This window comes from Varroa destructor, unplaced genomic scaffold, assembly GCF_002443255.2.
Source record: "Varroa destructor unplaced genomic scaffold, Vdes_3.0 BEIS01000006.1, whole genome shotgun sequence".
Taxonomy (NCBI): domain Eukaryota; kingdom Metazoa; phylum Arthropoda; class Arachnida; order Mesostigmata; family Varroidae; genus Varroa; species Varroa destructor.
In genome coordinates, this window is record NW_019211459.1 from 5,035,560 (window position 1) to 5,055,567 (window position 20,008).

The 20,008-nt window shown below is 42.4% G+C and overlaps 2 protein-coding genes across 11 annotated transcripts in view; both read left to right on the forward strand.

Annotated features, from left to right (window-relative positions):
* Nucleotides 1–1,041, forward strand: part of LOC111253407 (uncharacterized) — a 51,473-nt gene extending 50,432 nt beyond the window's left edge. For all 4 annotated transcript variants that reach the window (XR_002674631.2, XR_015330182.1, XM_086992818.1 and 1 more), the window contains one exon: nucleotides 41–1,041. The gene's annotated coding sequence lies outside the window, so the exon portion shown is untranslated. The remainder of the gene's footprint in view (nucleotides 1–40) is intronic.
* Nucleotides 1,042–6,456: 5,415 nt separating this feature from the next.
* Nucleotides 6,457–19,927, forward strand: LOC111253401 (uncharacterized). 7 transcript variants are annotated; one of them, XM_086992815.1, is made up of 3 exons: nucleotides 6,457–17,233; nucleotides 18,412–18,449; nucleotides 18,870–19,927. In XM_086992815.1, exon 1 carries the CDS (start codon nucleotides 8,832–8,834, stop codon nucleotides 10,947–10,949), a length of 2,118 nt encoding a protein of 705 aa, XP_086848941.1. In that variant the 5' UTR covers nucleotides 6,457–8,831; the 3' UTR covers nucleotides 10,950–17,233; nucleotides 18,412–18,449; nucleotides 18,870–19,927. The 7 variants fall into 7 exon arrangements, with proteins under 7 accessions (XP_086848941.1, XP_086848942.1, XP_022668466.1 ...); XM_086992816.1 differs by lacking the exon at nucleotides 18,870–19,927 and having other exon boundaries at nucleotides 6,457–11,070; nucleotides 11,460–17,233; nucleotides 18,412–18,822; XM_022812731.2 differs by lacking the exon at nucleotides 18,870–19,927 and having other exon boundaries at nucleotides 6,457–7,840; nucleotides 8,626–17,233; nucleotides 18,412–18,822.
* The last annotated feature ends 81 nt before the right edge of the window (nucleotides 19,928–20,008 follow it).

Genomic DNA, 20,008 nt, shown 5'->3' on the forward strand with positions numbered 1-20,008 from the left:
CAAAAGTAATCGACACATATTCGTGATTTTGTCTCTTCAGGGGTTTTTTTGTTACACATGGATCGCAAGCCAAAGCCCGCCTTTCTTCGTCCTTCTTCCTGTCATCTTGCCGGTCATCAAGATCTCATCAATAGAACACAGAAACAGGAGCGACGGGGATCGATCTTGAGGCAGAACACATACGTGCACAGCCGGTGAATCTCCCACCTGATGGACTGCGACAATTACCGCCCTAACAACCACTAGTCTCGCAGTCTGCTTCACGTACCTAAACGGCAAACAAGGCCATCACAACCTTTTCGTATGATTATCCACTCTGTTCTATCTTAGCCTTGGCGTCAAGCTCCAGTCGATGGCAAATGGCGATCAGGAATATTTGCTTTCAACTAGCGCAGCGGGCTGCTGCTGTTGTTCCTGCTATTACCTCGTCTCGTGGCAGGAACTTAACTGTCTTATTTACGTTCATACGATGTCCAATAACATAAACGCACAAGGATGCATTGCCATATGATAGGTCTGTTTTGATACGTTTTGATGCGCTGATCTCGCTTCTGAAGAGAATGATTTTCTAGAGGAGCAGGCTGAATGAATCAGCCAATTAGAACTAGCTTCTTAATCGTAGCCCTTATATTTAATCAGAAAACTCTATCTAGCAAAGGGTTGCACGCAGCTAACAATTGTATTGACAGAATTATCTAGAAGATAGAGGTAAGGTGGCAAGAGCACAACTTCCTATAGAGAAAAAAAGCTAAATTCACAACGAGACAGAGCACTAAGTAACAAAAATGCAACGAAGATACGTCCAGTAATAGGTGGAACAGACTTGGATCAAAGTTGGGTCGCAGTAAGTCTCCTTAAAATCTAAATTAAGGCTTAACGCATTCAGATTCAATTTGCAGCTTGCCTTTCAGGTTTCATAAACTGTTCAATGTCGAGAATATAGATAATTAAGCCACGTTACGACTTTATATCCAGATGGAAAGCCAATAATAAAGTGTTGCGGGTACGGATGTAGTACCACAAACGCTTCGTGTCACGAAATTATTTCGACCATTCTTTCGCTCTCACATTGAGTTGGCTGTATGAAGTCAATATTTGTTACTTGTTTCTGATGTTTACCGTTGATAATAGTAGCACTGATGTGATGAGTAGTTTTTTTCCTTTTCTCCGTTCTGTCACAGTCCGAAGTGCCGCAGTAGACACTCTAACAAACTGGGCCTCATCGGATATCGGCTTTGGTCCAATCGCCTATAGCCCCGATTCGCGCTGTCCTCGGCCCTTCACTCTCTACTGACCGCCTTTGTTTCCACTCTCCTCTCTTACTAACCTCGGCTTACTAACGGTCCTTCTCCGTCCGATTATTCTATTACCCTTAATTTCCTTTTTTGTTGCTTGATTGACTCCTAGGCTTCTACGATAGCCGGGTTAGTCCCGTCTGTCCTATAGCTCTAGCCCCCTTTTCTTATCCCAGTGACGTCAGAGCCGGGGTTCACAGATTCTGCGATGTTCAACAAGAGTGGAAGGACCGAGGGGTCTGGTAGGGTGAGGAAGCGGGTGGCAAGCTGAACAAGTTGGTAGCAGGACACCGAAACAAAAAGGACAAAGGCGATTTCTTGGGTTACTCGAATTCGATCTGAGTTGTCGACTCGCCTGTGATCATGGCCGACGATCTGCTATTACGGCTTTTATCATTCTTTTGTGTTTTGCCTTCGTGGTGCCATTGCCCGTTGAGAGTGCGCATCCGACAGAACTCTACACTGACGATTTCCGTATACAGTCGAGCGCCAGCGCCGAGAAGAATCCAATGACAACAACATAGGGCCGGGCATCGTCCGTCCACTGACCCCTATCTATCAATGGTCAAGCTCACAACACAAGTATCGAGACATAAGATTCAATGATATTCATCGGTTTGTCCCAGCGATAATATCCATCGTCGAGCCGATCCAGCTGAGTAGCGATCGAAAGGAATCCTTTAGCTGACCAGCGGACGGAGCATGCGCGAAGTAATCCTTACTGAGGTGATACGATGCACTCAAGAAGACAATGCGAAATTGTATGAAGCAAGTGGTCTGCCATGTCCTTCGACGATGCTATGCTCACGTGCCTAAACCCCGATGAACTGGCAAATGGGAATCATTCAATAAGAAAAGTTCACCGTAGGAACGCTAGGTAGTCAAGCCGAATCGCCGCTCTCCGTCAGAAGGATAAAACATGAAAACTATGTAGTGAAAGTTTCCGAACGAAGAAGAATCAGGTTTTAAAGAAACTTCACTGAAGTTAGCAGCCTTTATTAGCTGAAGGTTTATTTTATTTCGAGCCTTCTTGTCGATGAGGTTTTCAACGCGACTCGTTGAACAAAACGAGACTGCTTGTGTCCGCAATGTGCACAAGGCTCTATAGGAGAATCCTCGTTTTCAATCATACTAATTTTCAAAGCGTACAACACAAAATTCAGATTTACCCGAGTTCATGGTATTATATTTGGTGAACAAATGCAGATATCTATTGGCAACGATCTTGTCGCTTATTTTGTTAACGGTTGTCCATGAACGATACTATAAAGGTCGGTATGGCTTCGTGGTACTGCTGCTATTCCGTAGACCCAGTTTAAAGGAGTACTCTACTCAGCGAAGGGAAAGATCGCCCGTTTGCTAATGGATGACCAATCGTTTTAAGATGCATCTTTTATCTTCTCTGGTTAATTTTTTTCTTGAATTACAATTGGCGGAAGAGAGTACGATTCGGTATGTCAGTAACCGTCTACTATATTAGAGCATTTGGGAAAAGTAACACAGAAAAAAACCTCGTGAGCAATATGTGAGGTTTGGCGATGATATATATTTCACAGACGTCCACCAGTAGAACACCTAGATGAAATCAAGCTCGTGCGGACCTTTATATTAGGGAACTGCAGCGGTAAATGAAGTTCAAGCGGATATAACCACATCGATGGATAAAGATGCGCATAAAACTGACCTTTCTATATAAATTTCATTCAGTTCTACGATTTGTTTTATAATTCATTATAGATTGCATAAAGAAGTTTTATACATCTCGGTTCATTTGCTTCTATTTGATCTAAATAATCAAATTGAGGCCTGAATCATGTGTTCCATAACGTATCTTTTCCCTACGGTGATGCAGAGCGCAAATGATTATAACCATTGAAAAGAATATTACGTATATAAATGCCACATTTGCGGAAATAATTTTCCTTAGTACTGGGTGTTCTTGAGATGAAAAGTGCCGGTGGACTTTTCTCTTTGCCATCATTCATTAGTGCATGATCTGCATTTTGCTGATACGTTCAAGGTAATTTCTATTGCAGAATTCATTTTTTTCTCAGTTTAGAGAAATAACTAATATTGCAAATGCAACAGCAGTTTTTTTGGAATCTGTGTGGGTGTATCGGTGCAAAAATTAAAAAACTTCCAATTTATTTCGCTGCGCCAGGAAGCTCAGCGAGGCCTTTGCGAAGCAATAGGTGGTCGAAATTGGCCAAGTGAGCAATATCCACTATGACGTCACCTTTTGATTGACCCAAAGTATCTATATGACGCTGTGCTAGGAACAGACCAAATTTGAACTATCTTTCTACTCGTCTCAGAGAGACTTCACGAGTCGCCCCTGGAGGGAGCAGTCGACCGTATTCAAAGGCCATCTTGGTATAGGTCGAGCGCGTGCTTAATGCGCGCCCCGATTTGAACGCTGAAATACGTGACGTCTTTTGACTGAGCGGCACTTGCTATGTGGTACTTGCGTCGTCGGATAAAGAGGCGCTTGACGAAGAGTGTCTCATGCACTGGACACGTCCTCCGTTAGTCCAGTGCATTAGGGAGCAGCTTTTTCCTAGTGTTACGCAACCCTTTTGTCCTGCGTACATTTTTTATTGTATCAATTGTTGTACTCTTACTGAAAAGAATTTTTAAAAATTCTCTTGAAAAAACTAAATCTGACATTGTGCATAGCATACAAAGAAAATGGGGTCATACTGATCGAAATGTACATGTTCCGATGAGTGAAAATTACTGAAACAAGCAGTAGGAATCGTCAACTTTTCTATCAAAGTCAACGCTAGCTAAAGGTCGGCCGCCAGAGGGCTAAAACAGCGAAAGCTCTAGGAGCAATTTAGACGCTTACACGACTGTCGTGGCAGGCAGTGAAAAGTATTTCTGTTCGATTTAGTTGCCATAGTGGGCTCATGGTCAATTTCCTTAGCCGGCGATTAGCTCACTTGCCTATAGCCGTATTAGGCTCGAATACCGCAGTTCGTAACCCCGTTAATGCCTTAATGGCAGCACATCTGTCCTCAAGAAGTACTTCAACGGTCTCACGAAGAAGCTCAACTGATCGACCAGCGGTGGTGGCCGGGTTTGTATTTGGTAGCAGTCCGTTAAGCTAGTGACTGCGCTGATCTTAGTAAACCCACTCAGCCCACTCGAGTTTCCCAATGGAGCGTCACGGCGGTCGCATTCCACGAGTTTCTCTGTTAAATACAATAGCGAAACAGCTTCGCCTTAGACATCGATGATATCTGTGGACTTCTGTTTGGCGTGAAGTGACGAAGTTCGGATTTGCGTGAATTATGCAAATTGAAGGTGACGGGTCCAATTTGTGGTTCATTATGAAGCTCATTGAAACCTAAAACGCTGTTACCCTTTCTGAATGATTGAACCTGCAGAAGAGCAAAGAATATTCGAAGGGCAATTACTAGGATGTTGACGAACGCGTTTCATTAACAGATTGTATCTTTCAAATAGCACAGTTGAATAGGAGGTGTCTTTTTTGCCAACCAGATAACATTATGTATATATTATGGCGTAATTAACTGAACATACCTTTTATTTGCACTACGCCACACTACAATGTCTGGATTGCTTCTTTCTTAATCAACCACATAGGCACCTGTATTAGACAGGTAGTAGTTTCCGTGAACAGTATCGTTCATCAGCGTCAACTAAATTTGGAACGCGCGATTGAGCTACACACTTCCGGTCGTTGGGCTCAAAGTCTACTATAAAGATTAAATCTAATTATATTCTATTGTAAAATTTTTAGAAGGTTATACCCCACTACACAAGTGGACATAGTCGAACTGGGGGCAGAAGTTTCATCTGCCAGGCAACGAAGAAAGCAAACCGTTTGGGTAATACAACTCAACATACTATCGCTTCCTCGATGTTAGCTCCTGTCGTTTTAGGTAACCGCAAGGTATCGTTAGCTTGGCTTACGCATACTAATAATAATCGTACTAATGATGATGATGAATGGGAAAAAGAAATAACGTGGGCATCACCCAAATGAGCTTCATAAATATTCATCACTCTCTGCCCTGGTTCTCATTGTTCAACTTCACTGGAACGAAACTTAAACCCGTCGGCAAGTGACCATTGGTCAGTGGTCAGAGTGGCACATTAGTCACGCAGGCATATAAGATCGGCCAAATAGCAGAAAGTAATAGCTCAGGCAGTGTTAGAAGACAAGGATGGATTTCTCTTAAACTTTAGGAACTTGAGGCCATGGCTTCTCTCTGTTGGTGCATACCCAGTCACCGTCTCAGTGCACTTACGAACGAACTAACTTAGAAACTTTGCAATGCAAAGAAAGCAAGTTGAGACAGAGAGAGGTGTTTTAGAAATGCCCTAGAGTCAGCAGCCCGATTCGAACGCGCGGAAGTGTTTTCAATGCGGACGAGACAACTCGCCCACAGGATAAGTCTGCTGCATTTCTTTGATCTAAAAAGGAACGAGCCGTTCATTATATTGGTGATATACGACTTTTAAAATTCTGCCAAATTCGTATAGTAGACAGTAGCTCTGCTCTCCAGCACCGCTCATTACCAAATAAATTTTATAATAAATAGACGTTTTAGATTTCACACCGGTCGTGTAGTTATACGTGTAGACAGATCCGTGTCTAGGATGGCCTATTACTTGCCTGCAAAATCGTCATTGGTCTCGAAGCACCGATTCTAGATGACACATAATATAATAGCATTCAAACGAAATAGCTATAAATCGTTAACAATCGCGGTTCGAAACCCCTTCTAGTTATCTGGTCACAACAGCTACTACCGTTATCAGTTATATTGTGTCTTGTCAAAAACGTTACGTGAGAAAGTGCTCTCCGTGCGTATACGATAAACTGTACCCCAAAGTACAAGCAATTTACGTGTAGATGATAAGAAGAATCACAGATTTTCACGCGAACGGATGTGCAGCGTACACCTGCTGTCGTCACACTCGAAACGTAATAAGGAACCTCTTTAACACTAGAAAATTCCCTCAGTTTATTTTTATTATATATTATACACATCCCATATTTCTATGTACCACCTAAAAATAGCTTTCTATAGCCATTATTATCTTGTGCCAAGATATGAAAATTTAAAGAAGACAGCTTTAAGCAAAGCAACGGTTCGGTCCCTTTGCGCTGTGAGTGTTTTAGAGAAAACGCCTGAATAACAATAACGGTTAACTCTGCTGGCCTTAGAATTTATCTCGGTGCTTCTGAAACGTACGCTTCCGCTTAATAATAGTGCCTTCATTTTGATTCACTTAGGGGCAACACAAAGGATCGATATTTCAGTCAAGTCTGCTTGTTCCCGATTGGCCTCTGTCCAGGCTGCATTCAGTCATTTTCCACCCTATAGGACTCCTCGACCCTTTACGGCCCTATAAAGGTTTTGCGTTTCGCTCTACGAATAGATCGGTCTAGCAGGTTATATTTGCATATCCATCTATATACACGGACATGTTGGACGACATGTTGCCAGGTTTATGCTCCATGCTCTTCGACAGGGAGAACGGGCTGTTAAGGAAATATGGCTGGTAGTTACGAAAAAGCCAGCTGTGCAAGCATATGCTTGTGTTCCTGTTGATATTCAGTGAGCACCCCGAACCTGCACGAGCTATTGGATCCAACCTAACTGGTTATTGAAGATCGGTCCTGGTTATACCATGTGCATATTAGTCTAAACTAGGTTTCGAAGCAACCTTTTTTTTTTATTTACTTCGTTTAATTTTCCGTACTGAACTTCGCACCGATACCTTGCAATGGACAAAACAATGACCCATTTGGAATACAGGTAGGACGTGCGATAAAAATCAAGCGGCCAGATAATACTATACTATAAAAACGATGTATTTTAAGCCAATTGTATCTAGTTACCTTGGAAATATTAATTTTCAGGTAAACTGGATACAATTAAAGTAAGCATCCCACATCTGCGTTCCACCAAGAAATGTAGATTCGAGTGCTGGACGTGATGTCATCAAACTGCAGACGAGGCCACAGGTAGAAGGCCGTATTTTGTGTAGGTTCTCTCCTTCCAAGATTTGAAGTCAAATGTATACAGATTCGTATCGGGTGCCGGACGCCTAAGGCAATTTCGACAGAACCATAACGTGGTACAATGACGATAGACAAACCTAATTTTTCCGCATATTTAACTAGCTATCAATAACTGAACAGAGTAGGGTATCCCATCCTTAAGCCATACAAAACGAGTCGCTACGGGATAACCAAAATCACTTTAACATATAGAACGCAATAATATTTTAGTTCCAGTTAGGCGATGCGTGAACATCTGGTCCTGTCGTTACTCGAGCGCCTCGTTCGTTCCTAGACTTCAACACACATTGACTGTTTGTCTAGCTATTACCGCTTGTCACTTGGTAATGTTCAGGTATTCAGTTCCAGCTTACCGATCGCTGACAACTAGTGAACTCATGCGCCCTTTCTAGTTCCTTCGTGTTCACTGCTTATTCGGTCCATTAACAAATGAGATACTACAAAAGCTTGCGAACGACCGACGGAGCAGTCGACGTTAATCGAGGTATGATAAGCAAACAAACAAACCTCTATGGCAGGTACGTTATAGCAATGTACATAGAAATATCGTATGGGACCTGACAGCTTTGCGTCGTGTCTCTGACGGCTCAGATAGCGCTAACTGAAACGTCAATAGCAAAAATTCAAACGATTCGATTCTTTGTAGGCTCTGTATGCATTGCTCGCTCGTCTATGCTTGTGGTCTGCTGTGTTATGATCAATCATGGAGATATCTCTAGGAGAAGCTTGATTGCAGTTGCCGTTAGTTAATGTGTTGTCAGTGTGTTGAATTAATGAAAACCTTTTTAAACCTGTTAATGCAAAATAACAAAGGATTGTTAAGAAGAAGGATGGCAGGATACTATGGCAAAATCTGCTGTTTGTCGTTTTTAGTGTCCAATTTATAAATGTGTATGGCTTGTTTACGGTGTAAGCTTTAGCGGGAAAGAGAAAGCCATTGCGTCAAATTAATTCAATAGGATATCTGCTTTAGTTTTTTTTTTATTTCATCAGCAGTTTGTGGGCTAAAACTAGAGTCTCGGTCTCACATAATAATGTCATTAGACTGACAAACCGCTGTACCGGGCAGGATTTCTCTAAAGAGATTCATTTTTCCGACGCTTAAACGACCGTAGAGCCCCTGTCGAGGTTAAAGCCGTAAACACGCAAGCTTATTTCAACACACAATCGAAGCATCTTAATATTTTCAGTAAGACAATACGCAGCTAAAGCTGTAAATGAAAATTGTTTAATGGAAGTTTTCTGTAGCGGGTTGCTTTGTCCACACAGAGATATTGCTTCGTTCTTGGCAGAACGATATCAATGTCGGTTGCTGGCAATAATGAGGCAAGGCTGCTCTATGAGGCCGGTGGAGCAGCAGATAAGTCAATATTGACAACGAAAATTGTGTGATAGTGAGTGCGGCTACAAACATGTGCATCAACCTTTCCTGAGGTAAGCTATACTATCGATAGCGCGCCCTACAGGTGAAAGGAATGCCTCCGGATATTGCCCATAACAATCGAACAGCGTCCGATGTTGCAAACATACAAAGTTCGGTGGAGACAGCGTCCGAGGAGACGACCTCGACCTTCGCAGCAACCCCATCAGTGCACCACCGGTTCGAGGATGACCGAACGCGCATCTCCGATGATGACGACATTGTAGTGCTTGCACACCGCAATCTGATCTACCGTGACGACAAGAAACTTAAATGGCCTGAGGAAGAAGTTGTTGATGACGAAGAGGAAGAGTATATCGTTGATGAAAAATATCGGATGGACGATCGTAACTTTCGACATCACATATGCGAGGTCGGTGGCTGCTCAGATGCCCGCTGCGGAGAGAGGAGAGGAAAGAGTGTCGGCGAGTTGAAAGCTACAAAAACCCCAAGATTGGATAAAATCTCTAGAGATATGGCTGAGATGAAATCTAACATTGCTGCGCCGAGCACTCCGGTTGTGGCTGGCGAAACCAAGCATAAAGAAGTAGTTCCAGCTAAGGACGTCAAGGACATCCCTAAGCCTAAAGTTGACATTGCTGAGGACGATTCCAGACGAAAGAAGAAGCTAATGCCAGAAGAGATCCGGAAGAAGGTCACAAAGGGATTTATTTTAAGGCAAGGGTCGGAACATGAGTTGCCAGAGGAGGAAAAAAGTGCGAGCGGTGAGGACAAAAAGAAGGCGCCGCCAGAGGAAAGTAAAAAGGCGCCGCAAGAGGAAAAAAAGAAAAAAGTGTCGTCTGAAGAACCTCGTAAGGTAAAGGTGAAACTGGCTGATAAAGAAATGGCAGGCCCGGAAGAAAGTGAATCAGAGAGTGGCAGTAAGGAGGTAGATCAAAAACAAAAACCGCCCGTTACCGATAAACCGCAGATAGAAAGTCCAACAGCCATTGTGACTCCTGTAGATGACACTAAACGAAAGGCAGTTCGTGACACCGTAACTACGAAGCAGAAACCACCAGTAAGTGAAGAGCAAAAACAGAAAAGTTCTGTTATACTGCCTAGTGAAAGTTCTGTAGTTTCCCGTAAAGTTGATATTTCTAAAGAGGAAACTGATGAAAAAAGCAAACCAACTCGTCAAAAATCTTCTGGAGAAAAAACGAAAGCATCTAGAGGGGCTACACTCCCTTCCGTCGAGCCAAAACGCAGAAGAAAGTCTCAGGACTCTAGAAAAAAGGAAACGAAAGGCATGAAAAGGGGCTCCGTTGCGCCGCTTTCACGACGATTCTCCAAGCCGCGTAAGGCGCTTACCCGAGGCCAAATCCGAAGGAAAGTGACGAAGGGTTTTTTTGTGCGACAGTCAACAGATAATATGGTATCAAATGCACAACGAAGTGACACCAGAAGTAAAGGCCCTCGAGAAAACAGATCTGAACCTGCAGAAAAAAAGCTTGCAAGACCTGAAGGAGGAAGAAGTCAACTTAATGAGGAAGACCAAAAAAGATCTACACAAAGAGAAAAAATGCAGCGTTCTAAAGAAGTTTTTCGGGGATCATCGTCTGTAAAAAAGGTGGAAAGAGTATCTCTTAAAGAAAATGCCCAAGAAGAAGGATCCGATATTATGAAGCAATCGTTTCCAGAAGTTAAACATGAAGGTCCCATTAAGCTTCAGTTAAGTGACGTCCGGCCAGCGAGGGGTAGCAAGGGTGAACAAATGGAACGTCGAGCTCGTTCAGGTTCCGAAACACCGCCTAATAAGGCAGAGAAGAAAAAAATACTTGATACACCATCGGATCTAGATGATATAGTCCAAAGGGCCACTTGGGCTGGTTCCCCTACACCAGTTCCTTACAATATCAATGGGCGTCGGAAAGGAAAAAAGGAAGCCGAAAAAGCGCAGAAAAAAGGGTCCTCCGGTTCTGATGAGGTACGAGGTGTTTACGGAGCAAAACTTAAGGTCGAGGACACTAAAAAAGGACCTAGTAAAGAGAAATCGGACGGAGATGAAAAATCATCCTCAAAACATGAAACCGCTAAAGATTATGGATCACCTTTAGGTGAGACGTCGGTCGTAACAATACCAGGGAAGCCAGCAGAAGATGGTTGTAGCATTAGGCCCGAAGACCAATCGCAGGCTGCCCTTGAAACGCCTTCTAATTCAGACAAGCGGTAAAATTAGAGCTGTGCTCGTAAGGATTCTTCCTTCAAAAAGGAAAAGGAATAGGCTTGAAGGAATACTGCAGTGTTGCGACCGTCATCTCTACACGGAAATAAGCGCTCTAGCTTTGTGTATTGTGAGTATCTCTGGGAGTTCGAGCTTTGAGATCTTGCGTGGTTGCTTTGCAGACTCCTCTATAGCGACGACTCTAGATTTATTGTCCTTTGCCGCAAATGACAGGATGTACATTGTATATCGTTATGGTGCAGATGTCGGAAGATGAACTCTTTGAAAACAACAGGATTATTAAAAAGTTATTACTCTTAAGACTTAATACCTGTCAGTAAATAATGAAGGCGCGAAAGCTTCTATGACTAGAAAAGCCTCACGGTACTTAATAGAAAACTCTTCTCCTCTATATAATGTCAAAAACGTATCCATGAGGTTAAAGAATTACATGTTCTAGTACGTTGTACAGCTTGCGAATAGCATACCTCGCTTTGTGGTTTTCTCTCTCTCTCTCAGATGGTAATCTGTTATCGCAAGGACAATGTATGTTTCCGTTTTACCTTGCAAGAAGAATGATTACGTCAAAATGATCACGTAATGGTCTATCGCGATTTCCGTTCACGACCGCAAGGGCAGTGGACAATTGTAACACATGTTTGAAAGCAGAATTTCACCTCGAGAACAAATATACCAATGAGAGAGGTACCTTATGGTGTGATTATAGTTACCGACCCGCACTAGGCCTCGTTGTGGTTCTATCCATCAATAGCGCCGAATATCGATGCACTCATATGGAAAACAGGACCGCCGTGATTTGTGTCAAGTGTAAGAAATTGACCCAAGCGCTTTGCTGGTACTTCGCCACGGTGAAATCGATGTAGTCTGTCTTTATCTGGTAAGGATTTCAGCCGCAGGAAGCAACTACAAGAACTAAACAAGAACGAGTTTTCTCCAAGGAGAACAAACCGTATCTCAAACCACCACAAAGTAGGAAAAAAATGTTTGCACTGATGAAAACATGCTTTGCCAAATAGACAGTAACCCATTAAAGTTTGAGATTCTAAACCGGATCGACTGTTAAAAAAGCTCTCAGAGTAATCGGGTTAGTTCTCCTTCACCTTCACAGAAAAAGTGCAAACGTTACCAAAATTGTAGCAAATATAAAGTTAAGCGTAATTTTCCGTAGTTTTCACTGTTCAATACGCCGGTCGTGGGTTGTAGCACTGAACCCAATGTACAGCTTAGTCAACTGATATTAAACGCAAGCAAACAGCGTCTCGAATGGCGGCTGTCAGCTACTTCGGGCTGAAGTGCCTGTACAGTATCTGGGTGGACTACCTGAACCACACGAACGAAAACTGATTTTTCTTTGCTCGAAGGCCTACATTTGCGTCCTTAAGCAAAGCTTAAGCAAACATCAGTCAATCAGTTAACTCAGTATTCCGTTGAAATTGCCTTACCTAAGCGGCGATGCTTCAAAAATTAGTAACCTCTGCAAATGGTCGATATAATTTTTTACGATTTCGCTGCGAAAGCAAAGCTCCTCGTACGTAGACAACCGCCTATGAACTACCCATTGCCTTTAATCACCGCTGATAGTCGTCCATGTCATACATGTGTTTGTTTCAATAAGACACTAAGACGTAGTGACTTCTCTCTAGCAAACATGTCCTATTCAAGCACCGTTATTTGTCCTGTAGTTTCTTTTTCGCGTTAACATAGCTTATTTGCAGTTACTTTGAGATTCCGTCAATTGCCCTTAGTTTCCTCGTCACAGAGACCCCACATCTCGTCCAAAGCGGCACAACTCCAGTTAAACATAGTTGACAAATTTTGTCTACTTGATCCATCTGTGTCCTATGGGAAAGGCACAAACAAAGCTGGCAATTTCTCATGTACGACAATTTTTCGAAGGGCAAAATTAATCGGAGATGAGCGACTCTGTTAGCAAACTGTGTGAGAATGTGGGTGTGCCCGGGCCTGGGCGTCTAGAGACAACAAATGACGGCACACCACACAGTTCTGCCCTCTTTAGTCCCTTTTCCCTGCCGATGCGACCATATAACATTAATAAAATGAGAGCCGACTTCAATGTTAGCTAACCCTTTCGATCATTTGCCTGGGGCAGTTAGTCTGGGGTCTGTGTTTCTATGAGCTGAGCCAAAATACTGCCACCTGTTCGTTTGCGCAGAAGCAAGAGTACGGGGTCTGTAGGAACTTTGGTGTCCAGAGTGGAAATATTGTACATCCAATAACTGGACAATTCAAATCGAACCGTAATAATGGAGTGTACGAAAAGAAGAATATCGTGCGAAGGGAATAACGCAATAATTTCAGCAGACATCTTATTAGTCTTCAATACTGGCATAGTCCACGAGTGGAACCACTTTATGTATAAAGTGGCTTTATGTATAAACCTGCCTACACGAGAGGTCGAATTGTGTTCAATGACATATTTGGCAGTACTGATGCGGCTGACTGCAGTTTAATATCCTTTTTACCATATATTTTTTTGACTTTTGCGCCATAACAACTTCCGGCCATTGCAATGACGAAGGCAAATTAGCTATTCAATGGAGTAGCTGCTACATTTCCAACAATGTTCGAAAATATCCTTACATCGAGGCAACAATTGTATATTATTTACCTAGTTCTTAAATCACTATCCTTAACTGTCTTAGGTATTGCGTCGGCAGGTAAACACGGTGGATGCGCCATGAGTGAACACACGCTCTAGATACATGGCTATGACCGAGTTTTAAAATTTTTCCGCGTTTTCCAACGATGATAACGGTACACCCTATAGCAGTTATGCATAATTGCATTCGCTACGGATGCAGCCACAGTAAAATCCACACTCGTTGCTTCTTACTCGTTCTGTTCTTTTATTCTTGCGTGTGTATACTACCCATCTGTATATGTATTACAAAGCCAGCGCTCGTCTAGCAAAGTGGGCAAGGGTGTTCCTCCAAAAGAGCTGACCGTGGAAGTCTAGCGTTTTTCCTACGATGGGGTATCCGAGGTAAGCCAAACCGTAAAGGGGGAAGGGGACAGCAGAGCACAGACCGATCGGAGAGAGGGAACGTACCGACAGGAGCCGCCGGACTGACCGAGTTGGACGGGGCGGGGAAGGCCATAAAATCGTTTTATATTTGTATAAATGTTAACGATGTGAGTTATTTATTTGTCGGCGATCGCGGGCCGCTGCCGCTTACCCTGCTCGTCTTTGCCGGCGTCCCTTGTGTTTGTTTGTTGTTCGCTAGTGGCTGTCACTGTTGCTACCACTGCTTAGCTGTTACTGCAGCTGCTAGCGGCTGCAGTGATCGCAGGGCGCTGGTAGGCACTAGCAAAAATCTGCCGCCTCTGCTGAGGACTATCATACGGACCCGGCCCGCGCTATCTAAGAGGCAACCCGGCGAGACTATGCAGCAGTCGTTTCGATCAGCGACGGCGTTCGGTTCTAGTGTTAACCTCTCTCCCAGAGCCTTCGTTTTCAGCTTCTATAGAGATCGTTCACGCTCGTCTGCTTTACATGTCCAGTTAATAGCCGAAGGGATTCAGACTTATTTGGTCCTAACTCTCACCAGTGGCAGCATAGAGGCAAGAAAACAGAGTGCAATGGCTGACTGTAGTGTCTAGCAACTTAACGTAGAACCGATCTATGACCAAACCGGGCAGGGTGCCATCCAGTCAGTTCGTGCGAGCTTGCTTTAGACTTGAAGTGGTTCTCTCGGATGTGGTGCAATTCAAATGAGAGAAAGTGCTAAGATCGTAGGTAAACTCTTCTAAGCCGATCCATCGGTGCCTGGAAAATCTCTATGCGTGTCTCATATTCTTGTATGCTAATCTTCGATCGTCTCTGCGCCATTGAATAGTTCGAGTTATCACAAAAAAAGGTCTGCAATACTTTCCCCTCCTAGTTGAGACCCAAGAATCGAGCACTCAGATGCAAGAAACACGGTGGTCAGAGGTCCGTTAGATATGTACCATTACATTAAAAGATACGGTATGCAGATTCTGCTTATGATATCAGACAGCTATGTGTTCAAGTGCATGATTCAACGACAGTTATAATGATGACATAAATTTTAATGACAAACGTGGCTTCTTTTTTACGCTAGACACAACAAAATCAAAGAAGTGGTTTACTTACGGCCCCTACGACGACAATGCTTACTGATAGCCCTCTAGCTAATTCTTGTCGAATAACCTTTCGTAATTTTTATATATAAAAAATAATTGTGAAGTTTGATGAATATCGTCGACTCGTGTTTATAAATATCAGCTGCAAGATAGAAAATACGTTCAGCGTCAAAGCGGCTTAATTCGTGGTTTATACGAACGTCAAGTACGGTGTCAAAGTAGTCTAGAAGATAGATACTGAAGTTAGCAACATCTGCAGGTCTTCTCAGGCCTTTGATGTAAGCAGTAAGCCAGTGCCAAATTGGCATCATGATAGACCGGAGGAAGGCCGCGCAGGCTAGGGGCAAGTTGCATGTGATTTCCAAATGTACCGTAGCATATATTGCGGTAACTTTTCTTTCATAGTTTCTCCACGTAGGCGTACGAGGCAAGGAGGCAAATATCCTCTGCTGGCCGCCGTATCATCCGTGATATGAACCATTGCTGAATAACAATACCTCGCGTATCCTGCAAACATTTCGCGTCATTCCTCAACCTTGTCGTCGACTGAGCTGCCGATATGGGCTATTCTCCGATGATATATCTTTCTAACGGGCCATACGCGTCTAAGTATGTCCGTCTCCTTGCCTGTGTGAATGTATAGGTGGCTGACTTAGGTATTTCTATAGCCGTCTCTAACCGATCTAACCCTCAGGAAGAGCGAGAGGAAATGAGGGGAAGGCGAGGGGGTTAAAGAAATAGCGCTCTACGACAAGGCAGCTACGGGGTCTTCCTTCTATTCCTCTTCTTACGATTGTCGCCATTGTAATGGCTGTGTTAGTCTTCCTTAGTACTGCCTCTTGTGGGGCCAGTTTGGTCATGTGTACTGTTATGGTGGCTACGACAGCACAACGCTTGTCGGTTCTAGACGTACATGTGAGGAGGCGTCTGAGAGAGGTTAGACTCGCACGTTCGCGCGTGGGGGTCTGTCTTTTCCCTCCCGCCTTCTTATCGTAAGTGCGGATATTAAGTGTCGTTGCACGTGAGTGGAATCGATTGGCGGTCGCAAGGCAGCCAGACAAGTTGGCGCGAATGACGTCCGTCGGTGGAAGGCAGCTGCTTAAGTGAGAAAGCATCACCAACAAAGACAGTGTCCTGGCTGGACCAAGAGCTATACACCACAAGCAAAGCTACGGGGTACGATGCGCGTCTGCTAATCATGGCGTCCATCGCTTTTCTTTTGTTCTTTCAATGGAGCTAGGGCGATTCGTCGCCGAGTAGGATAAGCATACATACATACTAACCTAGACTAAATATCTGGACAATTTGTAAATTCTATTGTCTAACTAAACAAAATCCCTATTCGTAGTTCCATTATCGTCCATCGGCTGACCTTAGCTGGCTCTGAGCATCATGTTAGTATAGTACGAATCGCTAAAACATTACGTTGTTACCACGGTATACCACTCACCTTTGATTTGTGTCGAAATAATCGATTAAGCAGAAGGCGGATCGTCAGCAAAAATAAGTTAAAAATGACACAGTAAAACAATTAGAAAAAAAACATCGGAAAAAGCCATGACTCATTAACATGACGGTCTTAATAATAAAAACTATTTTTCTCAGCTGGCACGTTTTCTGAGACACGCATGTAAAAGTGACCTGCCTGCTTAGACACAGACTATCTATGCTTAATCGTTTGTGTCCGGAAAGATTTTTAACAAAAGAAAAACAAGTAAACCCTTCAAAAAGGGTGCTTTTAGACCATATGGGTTTTTAGTGCAAATGGGATCGGCATAGCATTGACACACTTATTTCACCGTCGCTTTACCTATTGATAAGGACATGGATTATGGAGATCGCATACAAATACGGATACAACGAGTAAGCAAATTAAATCCAGAGAAGACTCTGTAACCGACCAATGCATAAAGAGTGTATTCTAGTCCACCACAGCTTTTTCTTTTTGCAAGAGGTTTGTCGCCAAATTGCTGAGAGTCTCTTTCTTCGAGAAACGGAAGGGGAACTAACGGGATCAAACAAGATGCTCTAAGCGATACGACAGCAGCGGAGTAGCGTCCCGATCGCGAATCATCAGATTGACCCTCCGCCTGAAATATGCCGAAATGTGATACAATATCCATTCGTGCAAAAGTGACAGGGACAAAGTAAGTAGACTATTGGTGCTTAGTAATGCAACATTTATTTCCATGTTTTTGGCGTAGAAGAGACACAGATATCTGTAGACTACCCAGGTGACAACGCCAGTTAGCATAACAGGTCCCCTCGCTAGGATCAAGTTGAGGCTGCTGTCAGCGATATGAGGACGTGAGAAACCCCTACTCTCTTTCTCTCGCTCTCCCTCTCCCTCTGTCTCTCACACACATACAAGACATATATACGAAAAAGGTTTCTCACGTCCCTGGGGATTGAAGTCCTAGCCAGGTCGGAGTCTGGGTGCTGTCATTTCAATGTCTTCCTCGTATCAAGATCCAGTGAATAAGGTGGTCTCAAATCCAACATCATTATTGTATAAGAAGAGCTTCCATCGTCATCAAAATTTGATAAACCCAAAGATCCACTGAATGGGTGGTTCCGACGCCGTATTGTAAACCAGCTAGACCTATACGCATGCCAGAAACGCAAACGTAATATAATAACGCATAGATATGTAGGTTAGCCATATCTCGGGTAGCATGTCTATCCGGTTAGCCGTAGACCATCTCATAACAATAACAATAGATGTTTTTAAAATTTAGAGAAAAGGAACGTTTTTATCCAGCTGTAGACGACATCCGCAAAAAATCCTTTATCATTACTATGCAACTCTCGTCCGTAATTCGCTATTGGCTCTTGGCTTTAGATAACTTTTGAATTAAGTGCAGTAAACAGGCTATAGCATTGTCAATCATTATCTTCAATTTCAAAACGGGTCTGTTGGCCCGTTCTTATGAAAAGATGTTCTTCAACGCATTTGATACAGTATAAACACGCAGTTATTATTACTCACTTTATAATTATATGGCATAAATTAGTTTTATAATAATAATATAATAATAGTCAGATCATCTACCCGCCGCAGACCTGTCAGATGCTTGTTATTAAAGACGGAACTTCTTTGGCCTATTGTCGGTTATTAGTCGCAACGAAAACTTGTTAGTTAGGCCTACCGTCTACGTAGAATTATAGCTCTAAAAAAACGAATTACACATTGATTGTCATTTTTCAGGTACTGCATTTTTGTAGTAAATGTCTGCGGATTGGCAGTCTAGCATTTGAAGTACTCAACAAGTGGCATCATATAATTACGTTTTAAGGGTCTCTCGACTTTTACGTATGTTTGCAGGCGTTCGTGCTTCTTGTGCAGCAATGATCATAGATTTTGTAAGTATAATTAGTTTAACTAGATGGTTTATAATATTAAAAATATCTTTGTTTGATTTGAAAGACGTCAAGACCGATATCGCATAAGGAAGGGAAGGAGCGTTACCAATACAAAATGGCCAAAGAATTTTCCTTTTCCCAGAAGAAGTACTTACTGTTTTTTAATCCGCTGGTGACCATGTGTTGTGTTAAATTCTTATTAATTAAAAATTATATAACAATAAATTACTTGCAAAAATGACTAGCTCATTTAACCTTTTAACCTTCATAGTAAACATTTTCGTTGTTAAAGGAACTAAAAATATTAAACTTGTTAGTTAACATTTTCAAGGCTGTTTTATATAAACTATACAAATACAGTTATTTAAAGTCAGTCGCTGTCTTTTCTTTTGTATGTTGTGTCGCCGTCTGCCATGATAGAGATTTCAAACTGCGAAGATGAATGCTTCAGTAGGAAACAAGATCCAATCGTGGCAATCGATAATTTGCACTTCGTGAAGGTCAAAGGCTGCTTAGACAATTGAGGGCGCGTGCGTCTTGTGCGATTATTCAGCTTAAAAAATTGCCTGATGGTAGCTGAAGTTGAAGAACGGCATTTTCGATTTGAAGGATGCAGTCCGTTTCATGCGCCTTCTAATTTAGCAAAGATTGCCTCAAGAATGTCTTTTAAGTGGCTCGATAATTGACGATTCCATATTAAAAATCCTACTAGTTGAAGATATTTGTTCCGCAAAGATGCGATCTGTCTTGAGACTATTATGTGATATACTTTGCCGCGCTAAGGTCGAATACCGTATTTAAGCCGTCTTAAACTGTTGAAACAATCGCTCCAAAGGATTTCCCGCTGAAAAAAAATAACCAATTTTTTTTAAAAACTTATTTGCAAAAGTTTTTTTTTTATTTAAAAGTTTATTTCCGTTTCCAAATTCAAATTCGGCCTAAAAACTGTACCAGTCTTAGACTGATAAAGATGTCGCATGTTCTAATGTCATATCTTTAAAATAATTGTTGAAAAAGTATAAAATCTACGCTCAGCACGTCTGGTGTAACGGTGACGACGGGTGCCTGTTTATTATCTCACTGTATAATTAATAATTATCTTGAATTTTTTATTTCATTCATTAGATCTGGTTATCAACAGATCAACTGATAACGTCGAGCCCTACGATCAAGAAATACCAATTTCACTCACTTTATCGTAAACAAGCGAGTATTTTTAGCAAATGCTTCAAATTCGAATATGTAGGAAAATGTTTAAACTAGCAAAGTACCGTGTATCAGAGGATGTCCTATGGAACAATACGGAATTGGTTACTTAGAGCTGATTTTACCTTCAACGAATTGTGATTGAAGCATTAGAACGAAAAGGTCTGATTTTGCTCAAATCCTTGTTAGAAAGGCTGTACCGGCACAAAACTCCACTTTTTATTTTTAGCTATCATTCAGCGATGGAATAAACCCAGCATTATCCTGCTTCGAGGTCAAATTAAAGTGATGACTTCTTCCATAGACCTCAGTTATTTATTTGAAAGTGCTACTTGTAAACACACTGCATTTAA